At 45.3% G+C, this 17500-nt stretch overlaps 1 protein-coding gene across 2 annotated transcripts in view; it reads left to right on the top strand.

The window, feature by feature from the left end:
- The window catches only part of abi3a (ABI family, member 3a), a 32991-nt gene that overhangs the window by 2954 nt on the left and 12537 nt on the right, over nucleotides 1–17500 (top strand). For both annotated transcript variants that reach the window (XM_034152766.1, XM_034152767.1), the window contains exons 2-4: nucleotides 8146–8279; nucleotides 11752–11922; nucleotides 16915–17100. In XM_034152766.1, the coding sequence (XP_034008657.1) occupies nucleotides 8148–8279; nucleotides 11752–11922; nucleotides 16915–17100 (489 nt within the window). In that variant the 5' untranslated portion in view covers nucleotides 8146–8147. The remainder of the gene's footprint in view (nucleotides 1–8145; nucleotides 8280–11751; nucleotides 11923–16914; nucleotides 17101–17500) is intronic.

The following is a 17500-nucleotide window of genomic DNA, read 5'->3' as shown; positions in this document are numbered from 1 at the left end:
GAGATACAACTCGTCACCTGAGATACAACTCGTCACCTTCATGAGATACAACTCGTCACCTTCATGAGATACAACTCGTCACCTTCATTAGATACAACTCGTCACCTTCATGAGATACAACTCGTCACCTTCATGAGATACAACTCGTCACCTGAGATACAACTCGTCACCTTCATTAGATACAACTCGTCACCTTCATTAGATACAACTCGTCACCTGAGATACAACTCGTCACCTTCATTAGATACAACTCGTCACCTTCATTAGATACAACTCGTCACCTTCATTAGATACAACTCGTCACCTTCATTAGATACAACTCGTCACCTTCATTAGATACAACTCGTCACCTGAGATACAACTCGTCACCTTCATTAGATACAACTCGTCACCTTCATTAGATACAACTCGTCACCTTCATTAGATACAACTCGTCACCTTCATTAGATACAACTCGTCACCTTCATTAGATACAACTCGTCACCTTCATGAGATACAACTCGTCACCTTCATGAGATACAACTCGTCACCTTCATGAGATACAACTCGTCACCTTCATTAGATACAACTCGTCACATGAGATACAACTCGTCACCTTCATGAGATACAACTCGTCACCTGAGATACAACTCGTCACCTGAGATACAACTCGTCACATGAGATACAACTCGTCACCTGAGATACAACTCGTCACCTGAGATACAACTCGTCACATGAGATACAACTCGTCACATGAGATACAACTCGTCACCTGAGATACAACTCGTCACCTGAGATACAACTCGTCACATGAGATACAACTCGTCACATGAGATACAACTCGTCACATGAGATACAACTCGTCACATGAGATACAACTCGTCACCTTCATTAGATACAACTCGTCACCTGAGATACAACTCGTCACCTGAGATACAACTCGTCACCTTCATGAGATACAACTCGTCACCTGAGATACAACTCGTCACCTTCATTAGATACAACTCGTCACCTGAGATACAACTCGTCACCTGAGATACAACTCGTCACCTTCATGAGATACAACTCGTCACCTGAGATACAACTCGTCACCTTCATTAGATACAACTCGTCACCTGAGATACAACTCGTCACCTGAGATACAACTCGTCACCTTCATGAGATACAACTCGTCACCTTCATTAGATACAACTCGTCACCTGAGATACAACTCGTCACATGAGATACAACTCGTCACCTTCATGAGATACAACTCGTCACATGAGATACAACTCGTCACCTTCATTAGATACAACTCGTCACCTTCATTAGATACAACTCGTCACCTTCATTAGATACAACTCGTCACCTTCATGAGATACAACTCGTCACCTTCATGAGATACAACTCGTCACCTTCATGAGATACAACTCGTCACATGAGATACAACTCGTCACCTTCATGAGATACAACTCGTCACCTTCATTAGATACAACTCGTCACCTGAGATACAACTCGCCACCTAGAATACAACTCGTCACCTTCATTAGATACAACTCGTCACCTTCATGAGATACAACTCGTCACCTTCATTAGATACAACTCGTCACCTGAGATACAACTCGTCACCTTCATGAGATACAACTCGTCACCTGAGATACAACTCGTCACCTTCATTAGATACAACTCGTCACCTTCATTAGATACAACTCGTCACCTTCATTAGATACAACTCGTCACCTGAGATACAACTCGTCACCTTCATTAGATACAACTCGTCACCTTCATTAGATACAACTCGTCACCTTCATTAGATACAACTCGTCACCTTCATTAGATACAACTCGTCACCTTCATGAGATACAACTCGTCACCTTCATGAGATACAACTCGTCACCTTCATGAGATACAACTCGTCACCTTCATGAGATACAACTCGTCACATGAGATACAACTCGTCACCTTCATGAGATACAACTCGTCACCTTCATTAGATACAACTCGTCACCTGAGATACAACTCGTCACCTGAGATACAACTCGTCACCTTCATTAGATACAACTCGTCACCTGAGATACAACTCGTCACCTGAGATACAACTCGTCACCTTCATGAGATACAACTCGTCACCTTCATTAGATACAACTCGTCACCTTCATGAGATACAACTCGTCACCTTCATGAGATACAACTCGTCACCTGAGATACAACTCGTCACCTTCATTAGATACAACTCGTCACCTTCATTAGATACAACTCGTCACCTTCATTAGATACAACTCGTCACCTGAGATACAACTCGTCACCTTCATTAGATACAACTCGTCACCTTCATTAGATACAACTCGTCACCTGAGATACAACTCGTCACCTTCATGAGATACAACTCGTCACCTTCATTAGATACAACTCGTCACCTTCATTAGATACAACTCGTTCACCTCATGAGATACAACTGAGATACAACTCGTCACCTTCATGAGATACAACTGTCACCTTCATGAGATACAACTCGTCACATGAGATACAACTCGTCACCTTCATGAGATACAACTCGTCACCTGAGATACAACTCGTCACCTTCATTAGATACAACTCGTCACCTGAGATACAACTCGTCACCTGAGATACAACTCGTCACCTTCATTAGATACAACTCGTCACCTGAGATACAACTCGTACCTGAGATACAACTCGTCACCTTCATTAGATACAACTCGTCACCCTTCATGAGATACAACTTCGTCACCCTTCCATTAGATACAAACTCGTCACTCGAGATACAACTCGTCACCTGAGATACAACTCGTCACCTTCATTAGATACAACTCGTCACCTTCATTAGATACAACTCGTCACCTGAGATACAACTCGTCACCTTCATTAGATACAACTCGTCACCTTCATTAGATACAACTCGTCACCTTCATTAGATACAACTCGTCACCTCATTAGATACAACTCGTCACCTTCATTAGATACAACTCGTCACCTTCATGAGATACAACTCGTCACCTTCATTAGATACAACTCGTCACCTTCATTAGATACAACTCGTCACCTTCATTAGATACAACTCGTCACCTTCATTAGATACAACTCGTCACCTTCATTAGATACAACTCGTCACCTTCATTAGATACAACTCGTCACCTTCATGAGATACAACTCGTCACCTTCATGAGATACAACTCGTCACCTTCATTAGATACAACTCGTCACATGAGATACAACTCGTCACCTTCATGAGATACAACTCGTCACCTGAGATACAACTCGTCACCTGAGATACAACTCGTCACATGAGATACAACTCGTCACCTGAGATACAACTCGTCACCTTCATTAGATACAACTCGTCACCTGAGATACAACTCGTCACCTGAGATACAACTCGTCACCTTCATGAGATACAACTCGTCACCTGAGATACAACTCGTCACCTTCATTAGATACAACTCGTCACCTGAGATACAACTCGTCACCTTCATGAGATACAACTCGTCACCTTCATGAGATACAACTCGTCACCTTCATGAGATACAACTCGTCACCTTCATGAGATACAACTCGTCACCTTCATGAGATACAACTCGTCACCTCATGAGATACAACTCGTCACCTTCATGAGATACAACTCGTCACCTCATGAGATACAACTCGTCACCTCATGAGATACAACTCGTCACCTTCATGAGATACAACTCGTCACATGAGATACAACTCGTCACCTTCATAAGATTATACAACTCGTCACCTTCATGAGATACAACTCGTCACCTTCATGAGATACAACTCGTCACCTTCATTAGATACAACTCGTCACCTGAGATACAACTCGTCACCTTCATGAGATACAACTCGTCACCTTCATGAGATACAACTCGTCACCTTCATTAGATACAACTCGTCACCTTCATTAGATACAACTCTCACCTTCATGATATACAAACTCGTCACCTTCATGAGATACAACTCGTCACCTTCATGAGATACAACTCGTCACCTTCATGAGATACAACTCGTCACCTGAGATACAACTCGTCACCTTCATGAGATACAACTCGTCACCTGAGATACAACTCGTCACCTTCATGAGATACAACTCGTCACCTTCATGAGATACAACTCGTCACCTTCATGAGATACAACTCGTCACCTTCTAGATACAACTCGTCACCTTCATAGATACAAACTCGTCACCTCCTGAGATACAACTCGTCACCTTCATGAGATACAATCGTCACCTTCATGAGATACAACTCGTCACCTTCATTAGATACAACTCGTCACATGAGATACAACTCGTCACCTTCATGAGATACAACTCGTCACACATGAGATACAACTCGTCACCTTCATGAGACAACTCGTCACCTTCATTAGATACAACTCGTCACCTCATGAGATACAACTCGTCACCTTCATGAGATACAACTCGTCACCTTCATGAGATACAACTCGTCACCTTCATGAGATACAACTCGTCACCTTCATTAGATACAACTCGTCACCTTCATGAGATACAACTCGTCACCTTCATTAGATACAACTCGTCACCTGAGATACAACTCGTCACCTGAGATACAACTCGTCACCTTCATGAGATACAACTCGTCACCTTCATGAGATACAACTCGTCACCTTCATGAGATACAACTCGTCACCTTCATGAGATACAACTCGTCACCTTCATGAGATACAACTCGTCACCTTCATGAGATACAACTCGTCACCTTCATGAGATACAACTCGTCACCTTCATGAGATACAACTCGTCACCTTCATGAGATACAACTCGTCACCTTCATGAGATACAACTCGTCACCTTCATGAGATACAACTCGTCACCTTCATGAGATACAACTCGTCACCTTCATGAGATACAACTCGCACCTTCATGAGATACAACTCGTCACCTTCATGAGATACAACTCGTCACATGAGATACAACTCGTCACCTTCATGAGATACAACTCGTCACCTTCATGAGATACAACTCGTCACCTTCATGAGATACAACTCGTCACCTTCATGAGATACAACTCGTCACCTTCATGAGATACAACTCGTCACATGAGATACAACTCGTCACCTTCATGAGATACAACTCGTCACCTTCATGAGATACAACTCGTCACCTTCATTAGATACAACTCGTCACCTTCATGGATACAACTCGTCACCTTCAAGATACAACTCGTCACCTGAGATACAACTCGTCACCTGAGATACAACTCGTCACCTTCATGAGATACAACTCGTCACCTTCATGAGATACAACTCGTCACCTTCATGAGATACAACTCGTCACATTGGATACAACTCGTCACCTGAGATACAACTCGTCACCTTCATGAGATACAACTCGTCACCTTCATGAGATACAACTCGTCACCTTCATGAGATACAACTCGTCACCTTCATTAGATCAACTCGTCACTGAGATACAACTCGTCACCTGAGATACAACTCGTCACCTTCATGAGATACAACTCGTCACCTTCATGAGATACAACTCGTCACCTTCATGAGATACAACTCGTCACATGAGATACAACAACTCGTCACCTTCATGGATACAACTCGTCACCTTCATGAGATACAACTCGTCACCTTCATGATACAACCGTCACCTGAGATACAACTCGACACCTTCATGAGATACAACTCGTCACCTTCATGAGATACAACTCGTCACCTTCATGAGATACAACTCGTCACCTTCATGAGATACAACTCGTCACCTTCATGAGATACAACTCGTCACCTTCATTAGATACAACTCGTCACCTTCATGAGATACAACTCGTCACCTTCATTAGATACAACTCGTCACATGAGATACAACTCGTCACCTTCATGAGATACAACTCGTCACCTTCATTAGATACAACTCGTCACCTGAGATACAACTCGTCACCTTCATGAGATACAACTCGTCACATGAGATACAACTCGTCACCTTCATGAGATACAACTCGTCACATGAGATACAACTCGTCACCTTCATGAGATACAACTCGTCACCTTCATGAGATACAACACGCGTCACCTTCATGAGATACAACTCGTCACCTTCATGAGATACAACTCGTCACCTGAGATACAACTCGTCACCTTCATGAGATACAACTCGTCACCTTCATGAGATACAACTCGTCACCTGAGATACAACTCGTCACCTTCATGAGATACAACTCGTCACCTTCATGAGATACAACTCGTCACCTTCATGAGATACAACTCGTCACATGAGATACAACTCGTCACCTTCATGAGATACAACTCGTCACCTTCATGAGATACAACTCGTCACCTTCATTAGATACAACTCGTCACCTTCATGAGATACAACTCGTCACCTGAGATACAACTCGTCACCTTCATGAGATACAACTCGTCACCTGAGATACAACTCGTCACCTTCATGAGATACAACTCGTCACATGAGATACAACTCGTCACCTTCATGAGATACAACTCGTCACATGAGATACAACTCGTCACCTTCATGAGATACAACTCGTCACCTTCATGAGATACAACTCGTCACCTTCATGAGATACAACTCGTCACCTTCATGAGATACAACTCGTCACCTTCATGAGATACAACTCGTCACATGAGATACAACTCGTCACCTTCATGAGATACAACTCGTCACCTTGAGATACAACTCGTCACTTCATGAGATACAACTCGTCACCTTCATGAGATACAACTCGTCACATGAGATACAACTCGTCACCTTCATGAGATACAACTCGTCACCTTCATGAGATACAACTCGTCACCTTCATGAGATACAACTCGTCACCTTCATGAGATACAACTCGTCACCTTCATGAGATACAACTCGTCACCTTCATGAGATACAACTCGTCACCTTCATGAGATACAACTCGTCACCTTCATTAGATACAACTCGTCACCTTCATGAGATACAACTCGTCACCTTCATGAGATACAACTCGACAACTCGTCACATGAGATACAACTCGTCACCTGAGATACAACTCGTCACCTTCATGAGATACAACTCGTCACCTTCATGAGATACAACTCGTCACCTTCATGAGATACAACTCGTCACCTTCATGAGATACAACTCGTCACCTTCATGAGATACAACTCGTCACCTTCATGAGATACAACTCGTCACCTTCATGAGATACAACTCGTCACCTTCATGAGATACAACTCGTCACCTTCATGAGATACAACTCGTCACCTTCATTAGATACAACTCGACAACTCGTCACATGAGATACAACTCGTATCAACAACGAGAACCATGAGTGTGATGTGAGGGAACCATGAGTGTGATGTGAGGGAACCATGAGTGTGATGTGAGGGAACCATGAGTGTGATGTGAGGGAACCATGAGTGTGATGTGAGGGAACCATGAGTGTGATGTGAGGGAACCATGAGTGTGATGTGAGGGAACCATGAGTGTGATGTGAGGGAACCATGAGTGTGATGTGAGGGAACATGAGTGTGATGTGAGGGAACAATGAGTGTGATGTGAGGGAACCATGAGTGTGATGTGAGGGAACCATGAGTGTGATGTGAGGGAACCATGAGTGTGATGTGAGGGAACCATGAGTGTGATGTGAGGGAACCATGAGTGTGATGTGAGGGAACCATGAGTGTGATGTGAGGGAACCATGAGTGTGATGTGAGGGAACCATGAGTGTGATGTGAGGGAACCATGAGTGTGATGTGAGGGAACCATGAGTGTGATGTGAGGGAACCATGAGTGTGATGTGAGGGAACAATGAGTGTGATGTGAGGGAACCATGAGTGTGATGTGAGGGAACCATGAGTGTGATGTGAGGGAACCATGAGTGTGATGTGAGGGAACCATGAGTGTGATGTGAGGGAAACCATGAGTGTGATGTGAGGGAACCATGATGTGATGTGAGGGAACCATGAGTGTGATGTGAGGGAACATGAGTGTGATGTGAGGGAACCATGAGTGTGATGTGAGGGAACCATGAGTGTGATGTGAGGGAACCATGAGTGTGATGTGAGGGAACAATGAGTGTGATGTGAGGGAACCATGAGTGTGATGTGAGGGAACAATAAGTGTCATGTGAGGGAACCATGAGTGTAATGTTCAGAACCATGAGTTTGATGTGAGGGAACCCAGAAGTAGTGCAGAACTCTCTTTCTGTGTCTCAGCGATGAAGGAGCAGAGCTTTGAGGACGAGGTGATGAGGATCCTCGAGGAAACCCCGAGCGCCAGGAAGGCTCTGCTGGAGAACCATGAGAACCTGCTGAGGGTGGCCGACTACTGCTGCAGCAACTACCTGCAGGTACTGATACTACTACTACCTGCAGGTACTGATACTACTACTACCTGCAAGTACTAATACTACAACTACTACTACTACTACCTGCAGGTACTAATACTACTACTACTACTACTACCTGCAGGTACTAATACTACTACTACCTGCAAGTACTAATACTACAACTACTACTACTACCTGCAGGTACTGATACTACAACTACTACTACTACCTGCAGGTACTAATACTACTACTACCTGCAAGTACTAATACTACAACTACTACTACTACTACCTGCAGGTACTAATACTACTACTACTACTACTACCTGCAGGTACTAATACTACTACTACCTGCAAGTACTAATACTACAACTACTACTACTACCTGCAGGTACTGATACTACTACTACCTGCAAGTACTAATACTACAACTACTACTACTACCTGCAGGTACTAATACTACTACTACCTGCAAGTACTAATACTACAACTACTACTACTACCTGCAGGTACTAATACTACTACTACCTGCAGGTACTAATACTACAACTACTACTACTACCTGCAGGTACTGATACTACTACTACCTGCAAGTACTAATACTACAACTACTACTACTACCTGCAGGTACTGATACTACTACTACCTGCAAGTACTAATACTACAACTACTACCTGCAAGTACTAATACTACTACTACTACCTGCAGGTACTGATACTACTACTACCTGCAGGTACTAATACTACAACTACTACTACTACCTATAGGTACTGATACTACTACTACCTGCAGGTACTAATACTACTACTACCTGCAGGTACTGATACTACTACTACCTGCAGGTACTAATACTACTACTACCTGCAAGTACTAATACTACAACTACTACTACCTGCAGGTACTGATACTACTACTACCTGCAAGTACTAATACTACAACTACTACTACTACTACCTGCAAGTACTAATAGCCGCTTTCACACCAAGTACTTTGCCGAACTTAGTGCCAGCACTTAGTGCCAGCACTTGGTGCCAGCACTTAGTACCCCCATGGATCTTAGTACAGATCGTGTTCACACCGGAATCAGTCCCTGAGGGAAGATTGCGCAAATGAAGTCGCTGACGTCACTTCTTCTTCTTCTGCTTTGGGTTTACTGGCAGGCCGCAAACAGCTTCACGGCGTATACTGCCACCCGGAGTCCTCTGTGTTGCCAACTTGGGGACTTTGTCGTTCAATTCGGCGGCTTTCCAAACACTCCGGCTACTTATTTTTGTCAAAAGCGATTAACGACTAATGTAAAGACTTGTAATGGTGTTATTAGAGACTTTTCTGGTGTTTGGAGACTCACGTGTCGGGGGACACCTTCCTTCTTCCTTCTCTCTGTCTGTACCTGTGTACTCTCATGTTCCCAATAACCCAGCTTCCCCACATGTCTTTCTTTTTGGTGTCTAAATACGCCGGGATCCTGAGTCATGGCTGATCCTGTTGCTGTGGTCCTGAGTCCTGGATCGCGAGCCCTGGATCTTGAGTCGTGGCTGTGCCTGCTGCTGTGGTCCTGGATCATAAGTCCTGGATGGATATCCTCGTGGATTCATCTTCTTATTACAGACACATGCATTTCCAAACATTTGGTCTACCTATGTTGTAAATGTATTATCTCTTCGATTTACACACGGCATCTATTGCACGTCTGTCCGTCCTGGGAGAGGGATCCCTCCTCTGTTGCTCTCCCTGAGGTTTCTCCCATGTTCCCCTTTAAACTGTGGGTTTTCTCTGGAAGTGTTTCCTTGTACGATGTGAGGGTCTAAGGACAGAGGGTCTAAGGACAGAGGGTCTAAGGACAGAGGGTCTAAGGACAGAGGGTGTCGTATTGTCATACTGATATTCTGTACAAACGGTGAAGTCCACTGAGACAACATTTGTGATATTGGGCTATATAAATAAACATTGATTGATTGATTGACGTATTGTTCTGCAGTTAGCGAGCCGCGGGTGCTACCGTGAGCCCCTCTGCCCTCCCATAGTACTCACAGGCGCTCAGTTGCCTCCCGCAGCAGCTCAGCTGCAGTCAGAGCAGAGAGGAGACACACTCTCCCGCGTCGAGACCATAGGTCGAGACTGCAAATAAATTGTGCATGCACCAACTGCCAAGCCGTCCTGGTTTTGAGCCGGATTTAAATGTAACAGTCACTTAATCACCTCGTCCACTGTGTGTATGCCTCTCAGCTAAACATCCACGCAGGTCATCATGTCACAGTCTCTAAGTAAACTGTATTCACAATAGTACAGAAAGGAGTGGGAATCAAACCCTGAGTTTAAAGGATGGTTGAAGCCATTGATTGGAGATGACACACGGGCATACTGCCTTTAAGGGAGATTTCTACTAAAACTATTTCTACTCTCTACTTTTTCTAATAGAGACATTTCTGATCTACTGTCGTCTGGATTTACTCTGATGGTTTCAAGTTTTGATCCTTGAAGGGGGTGGAACGTTTTTTTACTGCAATTACAGGATATGCAAATTAGGTGATGACGTCATTTAGGGACTTCTGGTGACTTTTCGGACAGCCAATAGCTACTTTCCTTACTATGGAGTTGGCAACCCGGAGTCCTCGGCCAGAAGTCCCCGGAGTTGGGGAAGGCTTCAGTAGAAGCTGCTGGGACTCCCAGCAGCTTCTACTGAAGCCTTCAGAGGAAATCACCAGAACGCCGACACCTCATCATCTCCACCGCTCCCATGTTTTTTTTGTGTTGCCATAAGTTAGTCTCTCTCCGTTGGTGCGCGGGGCGAATGCTAATGCTAATGCTAATGCCAGCAAATACAATGGCGGCTTCACAAAACTTTTCAGAGTTTTACGGGGCGTGGTTTGCAATCCGCCCAGCCAATCGAAATTGGTACTTTTTTCTCCGCAGGAAAGTACCACCTCTCTAGCAGGCACTAAAATGGGGGTTAAAAGTTCTCGGAACTAAGTTCTCTTTTTGGTGTGAAAGCAAAATTCCAGGCGCTAACGGAACTAAACGGGAAAAGTACTCCGGTGTGAACGCGCCTAATACTACAACTACCTGCAGGTACTAATACTACAACTACCTGCAGGTACTAATACTACAACTACCTGCAGGTACTAATACTGCTACAACAACTACCTGCAGGTACTAATACTGCTACAACAACTACCTGCAGGTACTAATACTACAACTACTACCTGCAGGTACTAATACTACAACTACTACCTGCAGGTGTGTACTAATACTACAACTACTACCTGCAGGTGTGTACTAATACTACAACCTCTTGTACTAATGCCACAACAAGCTAGGTTAACACTGTCCCCTGTTCCCAGTTGTGGTGCTAAGCTAACAGTATTTCTTGTTTCTAGTCTTTGTGCTAAGCTAACAGTGTCCCCCTGTTTCCAGTCTTTGTGCTAAGCTAACGGTGTCCCCCTGTTTCCAGTCTTTGTGCTAAGCTAGGCTAACCCTGCTGTCTCCATCTGTAGTCAGGTGACGGCAGCCTGAAGGCATTGGAGGAAACAAAGAACTTCACCACCCAATCGCTGGCGAGCGTGGCCTATCAGATCAGCTCATTGGCTGGCAGTGTGCTGAGTCTGCTCGACGCTCAGACCAATCAGCTGCGGCACATGGAGTCCTCCATCAACCTCATTGGTCAGGTGAGCTAATTAATGGGGGATCAAAATACCCAGATGCATTGTGGGAAGTGTGGGCTCTGGTGTTATTGGACTGATGATCAAACTGTAAGCTTTCTGAAGTTAAATATGCTAATGAAGCTACACACTGCTCAGTGCTGAGAATACAGATTGTGCGTGTGTGTGTGTGAGTGAGTGAGTGTGTGTGAGAGTGAGTGAGTGTGTGTGAGAGTGAGTGAGTGTGTGTGAGGGAATGTGTGTGTGTGAGAGAGTGTGTGAGTGAGTGTGTGTGTGTGTGTGTGAGAGTGTGAGGGAATGTGTGTGTGTGAGAGTGAGTGAGTGTGTGTGAGAGTGTGTGAGGGAATGTGTGTGTGTGAGAGTGTGTGTGAATGGAGCCTCTGTTCTCTGTCTGCTTTGTGTCTGCTGTGAATGGAAGTGTCTCTCAGTAGATGTATATCCTGTGTGTGTGTGTGTGTGTGTGTGTGTGTGTGTGTGTGTGTGTGTGTGTGTGTGTGTGTGTGTGTGTGTGTGTGTGTGTGTGTGTGTGTGTGTGTGTGTGTGTGTGTGTGTGTGTGTTTTTAATCTTCTTACTTCCTGTGTATCTTTGCTGTTTAATTATTATGTTTAATAATCATTATTATTATTGTTGCTATAATGCATGCAGGGGTATTCAATTGCATTTCTAGTGAATTGTCAACCGGGGGGGGGGGGTGCTAGTGAAGTATTGTAAGTACGTCAGCTAAATGAAATGTAATGTAAATTGTCAACGGGGGGAGCCTCCCTGCGGGGACATGGTGCACCTCTGTCGCCCGCCAGTGCAACTTTGATGATGCCGTTTCAAAAACAACATGACAGCCAAAAGTGTGCAAGTGACACACGTTCTCTGCCAGACGCTGTCTCCTCTCACTTTAGGTCACTTCACGTTCTCTGCCAGACGCTGTCTCCTCTCACTTTAGGTCACTTCACGTTCTCTGCCAGACGCTGTCTCCTCTCACTTTAGGTCACTTCACGTTCTCTGCCAGACGCTGTCTCCTCTCACTTTAGGTCACTTCACGTTCTCTGCCAGACGCTGTCTCCCTCACTCTTTAGGTCACTTCACGTTCTCTGCCAGACGCTGTCTCCTCTCTACTTTAGGTCACTTCACGTTCTCTGCCAGACGCTGTCTCCTCTCACTTTAGGTCACTTCACGTTCTCTGCCAGACACTGTCTCCTCTCTACTTTAGGTCACTTCACGTTCTCTGCCAGACGCTTGTCTCCTCTCACTTTAGGTCACTTCACGTTCTCTGCCAGACGCTGTCTCCTCTCACTTTAGGTCACTTCACGTTCTCTGCCAGACGCTGTCTCCTCTCATCTTTAGGTCACTTCACGTTCTCTGCCAGACGCTGTCTCCTCTCACTTATAGGTCACTTCACGTTCTCTGCCAGACGCTGGTCTCCTCTCTCTTAGGTCACTTCACGTTCTCTGCCAGACGCTGTCTCCTCTCACTTTAGGTCACTTCACGTTCTCTGCCAGACGCTGTCTCCTCTCACTTTAGGTCACTTCACGTTCTCTGCCAGACGCTGTCTCCTCTCACTTTAGGTCACTTCACGTTCTCTGCCAGACGCTGTCTCCTCTCTCTTTAGGTCACTTCACGTTCTCTGCCAGACACTGTCTCCTCTCTCTTTAGGTCACTTCACGTTCTCTGCCAGACGCTGTCTCCTCTCTCTTTAGGTCACTTCACGTTCTCTGCCAGACGCTGTCTCCTCTCTCTTTAGGTCACTTCACGTTCTCTGCCAGACGCTGTCTCCTCTCACTTTAGGTCACTTCACGTTCTCTGCCAGACGCTGTCTCCTCTCTCTTTAGGTCACTTCACGTTCTCTGCCAGACGCTGTCTCCTCTCACTTTAGGTCACTTCACGTTTTCTGCCAGACGCCGTCTCCTCTCTCACTTTAGGTCACAGCAAAGTTAGCTGAAGTGAACTAGCTAGATTTCACTGTTCCTCGTTATTTTTTTCTCACGCTGTGCCTCCCCTGAAGCTCTCTGGCGCCCCCGGGGAGGCGCATCTCACACTTTGAAAGCTGCTGGTATAGACGGTTCGTCCACACGAGGCCGACACGGACACGTGGAAACGGAGGCCTCTAACGATACACTTTGATACCGGCTCCCAAAGCGGGTCTGGAGACTCAACGCCCTATACGATCATAGCCTCTCCCCACCTCTCCTGCTCACCCCCGCGTCACCCGCGTCATTGCTGATGCGTTTCGCCAACAACAATAATAATAATAATAAATTCAATTTATAAAGCACCTTTCATTGCTAGCAGCAAGGTGCTACAGGAGGCATCATAAAAACAAACAAAATAAACAAAAGTTTTAATCAAAAGCTTTTTTTAAAAGAAAGGTTTTTAGGCCTTTCTTGAAGGCGTCAGTGGTCTGGGGAGTCCTCAGGTGGTCTGTGGAGTCCTCCTCAGGTGGTCTGTGGAGTCCTCCTCAGGTGGTCTGTGGAGTCCTCAGGTGGTCTGTGGAGTCCTCAGGTGGTCTGTGGAGTCCTCCTCAGGTGGTCTGTGGAGTCCTCCTCAGGTGGTCTGTGGAGTCCTCCTCAGGTGGTCTGTGGAGTCCTCAGGTGGTCTGTGGAGTCCTCAGGTGGTCTGTGGAGTCCTCCTCAGGTGGTCTGTGGAGTCCTCAGGTGGTCTGGGGAGTCCTCAGGTGGTCTGGGGAGTCCTCGGGTGGTCTGTGGAGTCCTCGGGTGGTCTGGGGAGTCCTCAGGTAGTCAGTGGAGTCCTCAGGTGGTCTGTGGAGTCCTCCTCAGGTGGTCTGTGGAGTCCTCAGGTGGTCTGGGGAGTCCTCAGGTGGTCTGGGGAGTCCTCAGGTGGTCTGTGGACTCCTCAGGTGGTCTGGGAGGGAATTCCACAGGCGAGGAGCAGCTGCACAGAAAGCCCGATCCCCCATTGTGCGTAGTTTGGTCCTGGGGGGGCGAAGCAGATGGTTGGTTGTGGAGCGGAGGTTGCGTGTGGAGGTTTGAGATGTGAGAAGTTCCTTCAGGTATGGAGGAGCGTTCCCGTGGATGCACTGATGGGTCAGTAGTGAGATCTTGTAGTCGATCCTGAATGAGACAGGAAGCCAGTGGAGGGAATGAAGGACGGGTGTGATGTGATTGTATTTTCTCACCCTCATCAGGATCCTAGCGGCACTGTTCTGTACATATTGGAGCTTCTGAAGGCTCCCGCTAGGAGTCCGGATGAGGAGAGCGTTGCAGTAGTCGAGCCTTGAGGAGACGAAGGCATGGACCAGCTGTTCTGCATCTGACAGGGAGAGTGTGGGATGGAGTTTAGCAATGTTCCTGAGGTGGTAGAAGGAGGTTTTGTACAGGTGTTTGATGTGGGTGTCAAAAGTCAGATGTCTGTCAAATCTTACACCCAGGTTGGTAACTGCTGTGGAGAGGGGTATGTCAACAACAACAATGGCGGATCACAGGGTTGCGTTCGTGCTCCAGACGCTACTAACCATACTACAGATGTTAGTGCAACATCTACAGCTCCTCTACCACAACCATCAGCAACAATAATAATAATAATAATAATAATAATAATAATAATAATAATAATAATAATAATAATAATAATAATAATAATAATAATAATTATAATATAATATAATATAATATAATATAATTATAATATAATGATATAATGATAATAATAATATAATATAATAATAATATAAAATAATAATAATAATAATACATTATGATAATAATAATAATAATAATATAATATAATAATAATATAATATAATAATAATATCATATAATAATAATAATAATAATAATATAATATAATAATAATATCATATAATAATAATAATAATATCATATAATAATAATAATAATTATAATATAATATAATATAATATAATATAATAATAATAATAATAATCGGTCTTCTTCGCTGCTTTTGGTGTATTTTGTGTCGGAAGTACAGCGCCACTTACAGGCCCGGCATATGTACTACAGCGTCTCCAGCATTTTCGAGCGTTTTCGTGTGGACGGAAGACTTTTTTGAAATTAACTTCGGTTCGAAATCGGTTTCGTCTCCGTTAATATCTGTTGTCAGTACTCGTTATATTCTTGATGAGAATACTCAGACAGAGGGAGAACAGAAGCACTATGAGTGCTGTGGTTTCAGACAGAGGGTGAACAGAAGCAGTCTGAGTGCTGTGGTTTCAGACAGAGGGTGAACAGAAGCAGTATGAGTGCTGTGGTTTCAGACAGAGGGTGAATAGAAGCAGTATGAGTGCTGTGGTTTCAGACAGAGGGTGAACAGAAGCAGTCTGAGTGCTGTGGTTTCAGACAGAGGGAGAACAGAAGCAGTATGAGTGCTGTGGTTTCAGACAGAGGGTGAACAGAGGCAGTCTGAGTGCTGTGGTTTCAGACAGAGGGTGAACAGAAGCAGTATGAGTGCTGTGGTTTCAGACAGAGGGTGAACAGAAGCAGTCTGAGTGCTGTGGTTTCAGACAGAGGGTGAATAGAAGCAGTATGAGTGCTGTGGTTTCAGACAGAGGGTGAACAGAAGCAGTATGAGTGCTGTGGTTTCAGACAGAGGGAGAACAGAAGCAGTATGAGTGCTGTGGTTTCAGACAGAGGGTGAACAGAAGCAGTATGAGTGCTGTGGTTTCAGACAGAGGGTGAACAGAAGCAGTATGAGTGCTGTGGTTTCAGACAGAGGGTGACCAGAGGCAGTATGAGTGCTGTGGTTTCAGACAGAGGGTGAACAGAGGTAGTCTGAGTGCTGTGGTTTCAGACAGAGGGTGAACAGAGGTAGTCTGAGTGCTGTGGTTTCAGACAGAGGGTGAACAGAAGCAGTCTGAGTGCTGTGGTTTCAGACAGAGGGTGAACAGAGGTAGTCTGAGTGCTGTGGTTTCAGACAGAGGGTGAACAGAGGCAGTCTGAGTGCTGTGGTTTCAGACAGAGGGTGAACAGAGGCAGTCTGAGTGCTGTGGTTTCAGACAGAGGGTGAACAGAGTGTCTCCCTCCTTTCAGACGGTGGAGATGCACAAAGAGAAAGTTTCCCGCAGAGAGATCGGCGTCTTCACGGCGGCGAGGAGAGTCCCGCGCTGTCACAAGATCCTGCCGCCGCTACTGGCTGCTGGATCAAAGCCCCGCCCCCCCTACAGCCGCCGGCCAATCAGCTACCAGCAGCTGGACGGGATCGGCCACGGCATTAAGGTCTCACACACACACACACACAAACACACACACACACACACACACACACACACACACACACACACACACACACACACACACACACACACACACACACACACACACACACACACACACACACACACACACACACACACACACACACACACACACACACACACACACACAGTCATCAAAGAAGAAGTCAAAGAAACAGAAGCAGAAGTTTGATGCTAACAGGAACTGTTACTGCAGAGCCACAGGAACTGACTCTGCAGTAACAGTTCCTCCTTCCTCCCCTTCATCTTCTTCATCTTCTTCATCTTCTTCATCCTCCTCAGTACAGGATCTGTAAACAGTGAACACCAAGCTAACAGCTAGCATCCAGCGTTAGCTATCTCCTGCAGGTTTTAACACCGGT

The sequence above is a fragment of the Trematomus bernacchii genome, unplaced genomic scaffold (genome assembly GCF_902827165.1).
Source record: "Trematomus bernacchii unplaced genomic scaffold, fTreBer1.1, whole genome shotgun sequence".
Lineage (NCBI taxonomy): Eukaryota > Metazoa > Chordata > Actinopteri > Perciformes > Nototheniidae > Trematomus > Trematomus bernacchii.
This window is presented reverse-complemented; position numbering and strand designations above follow the sequence as displayed.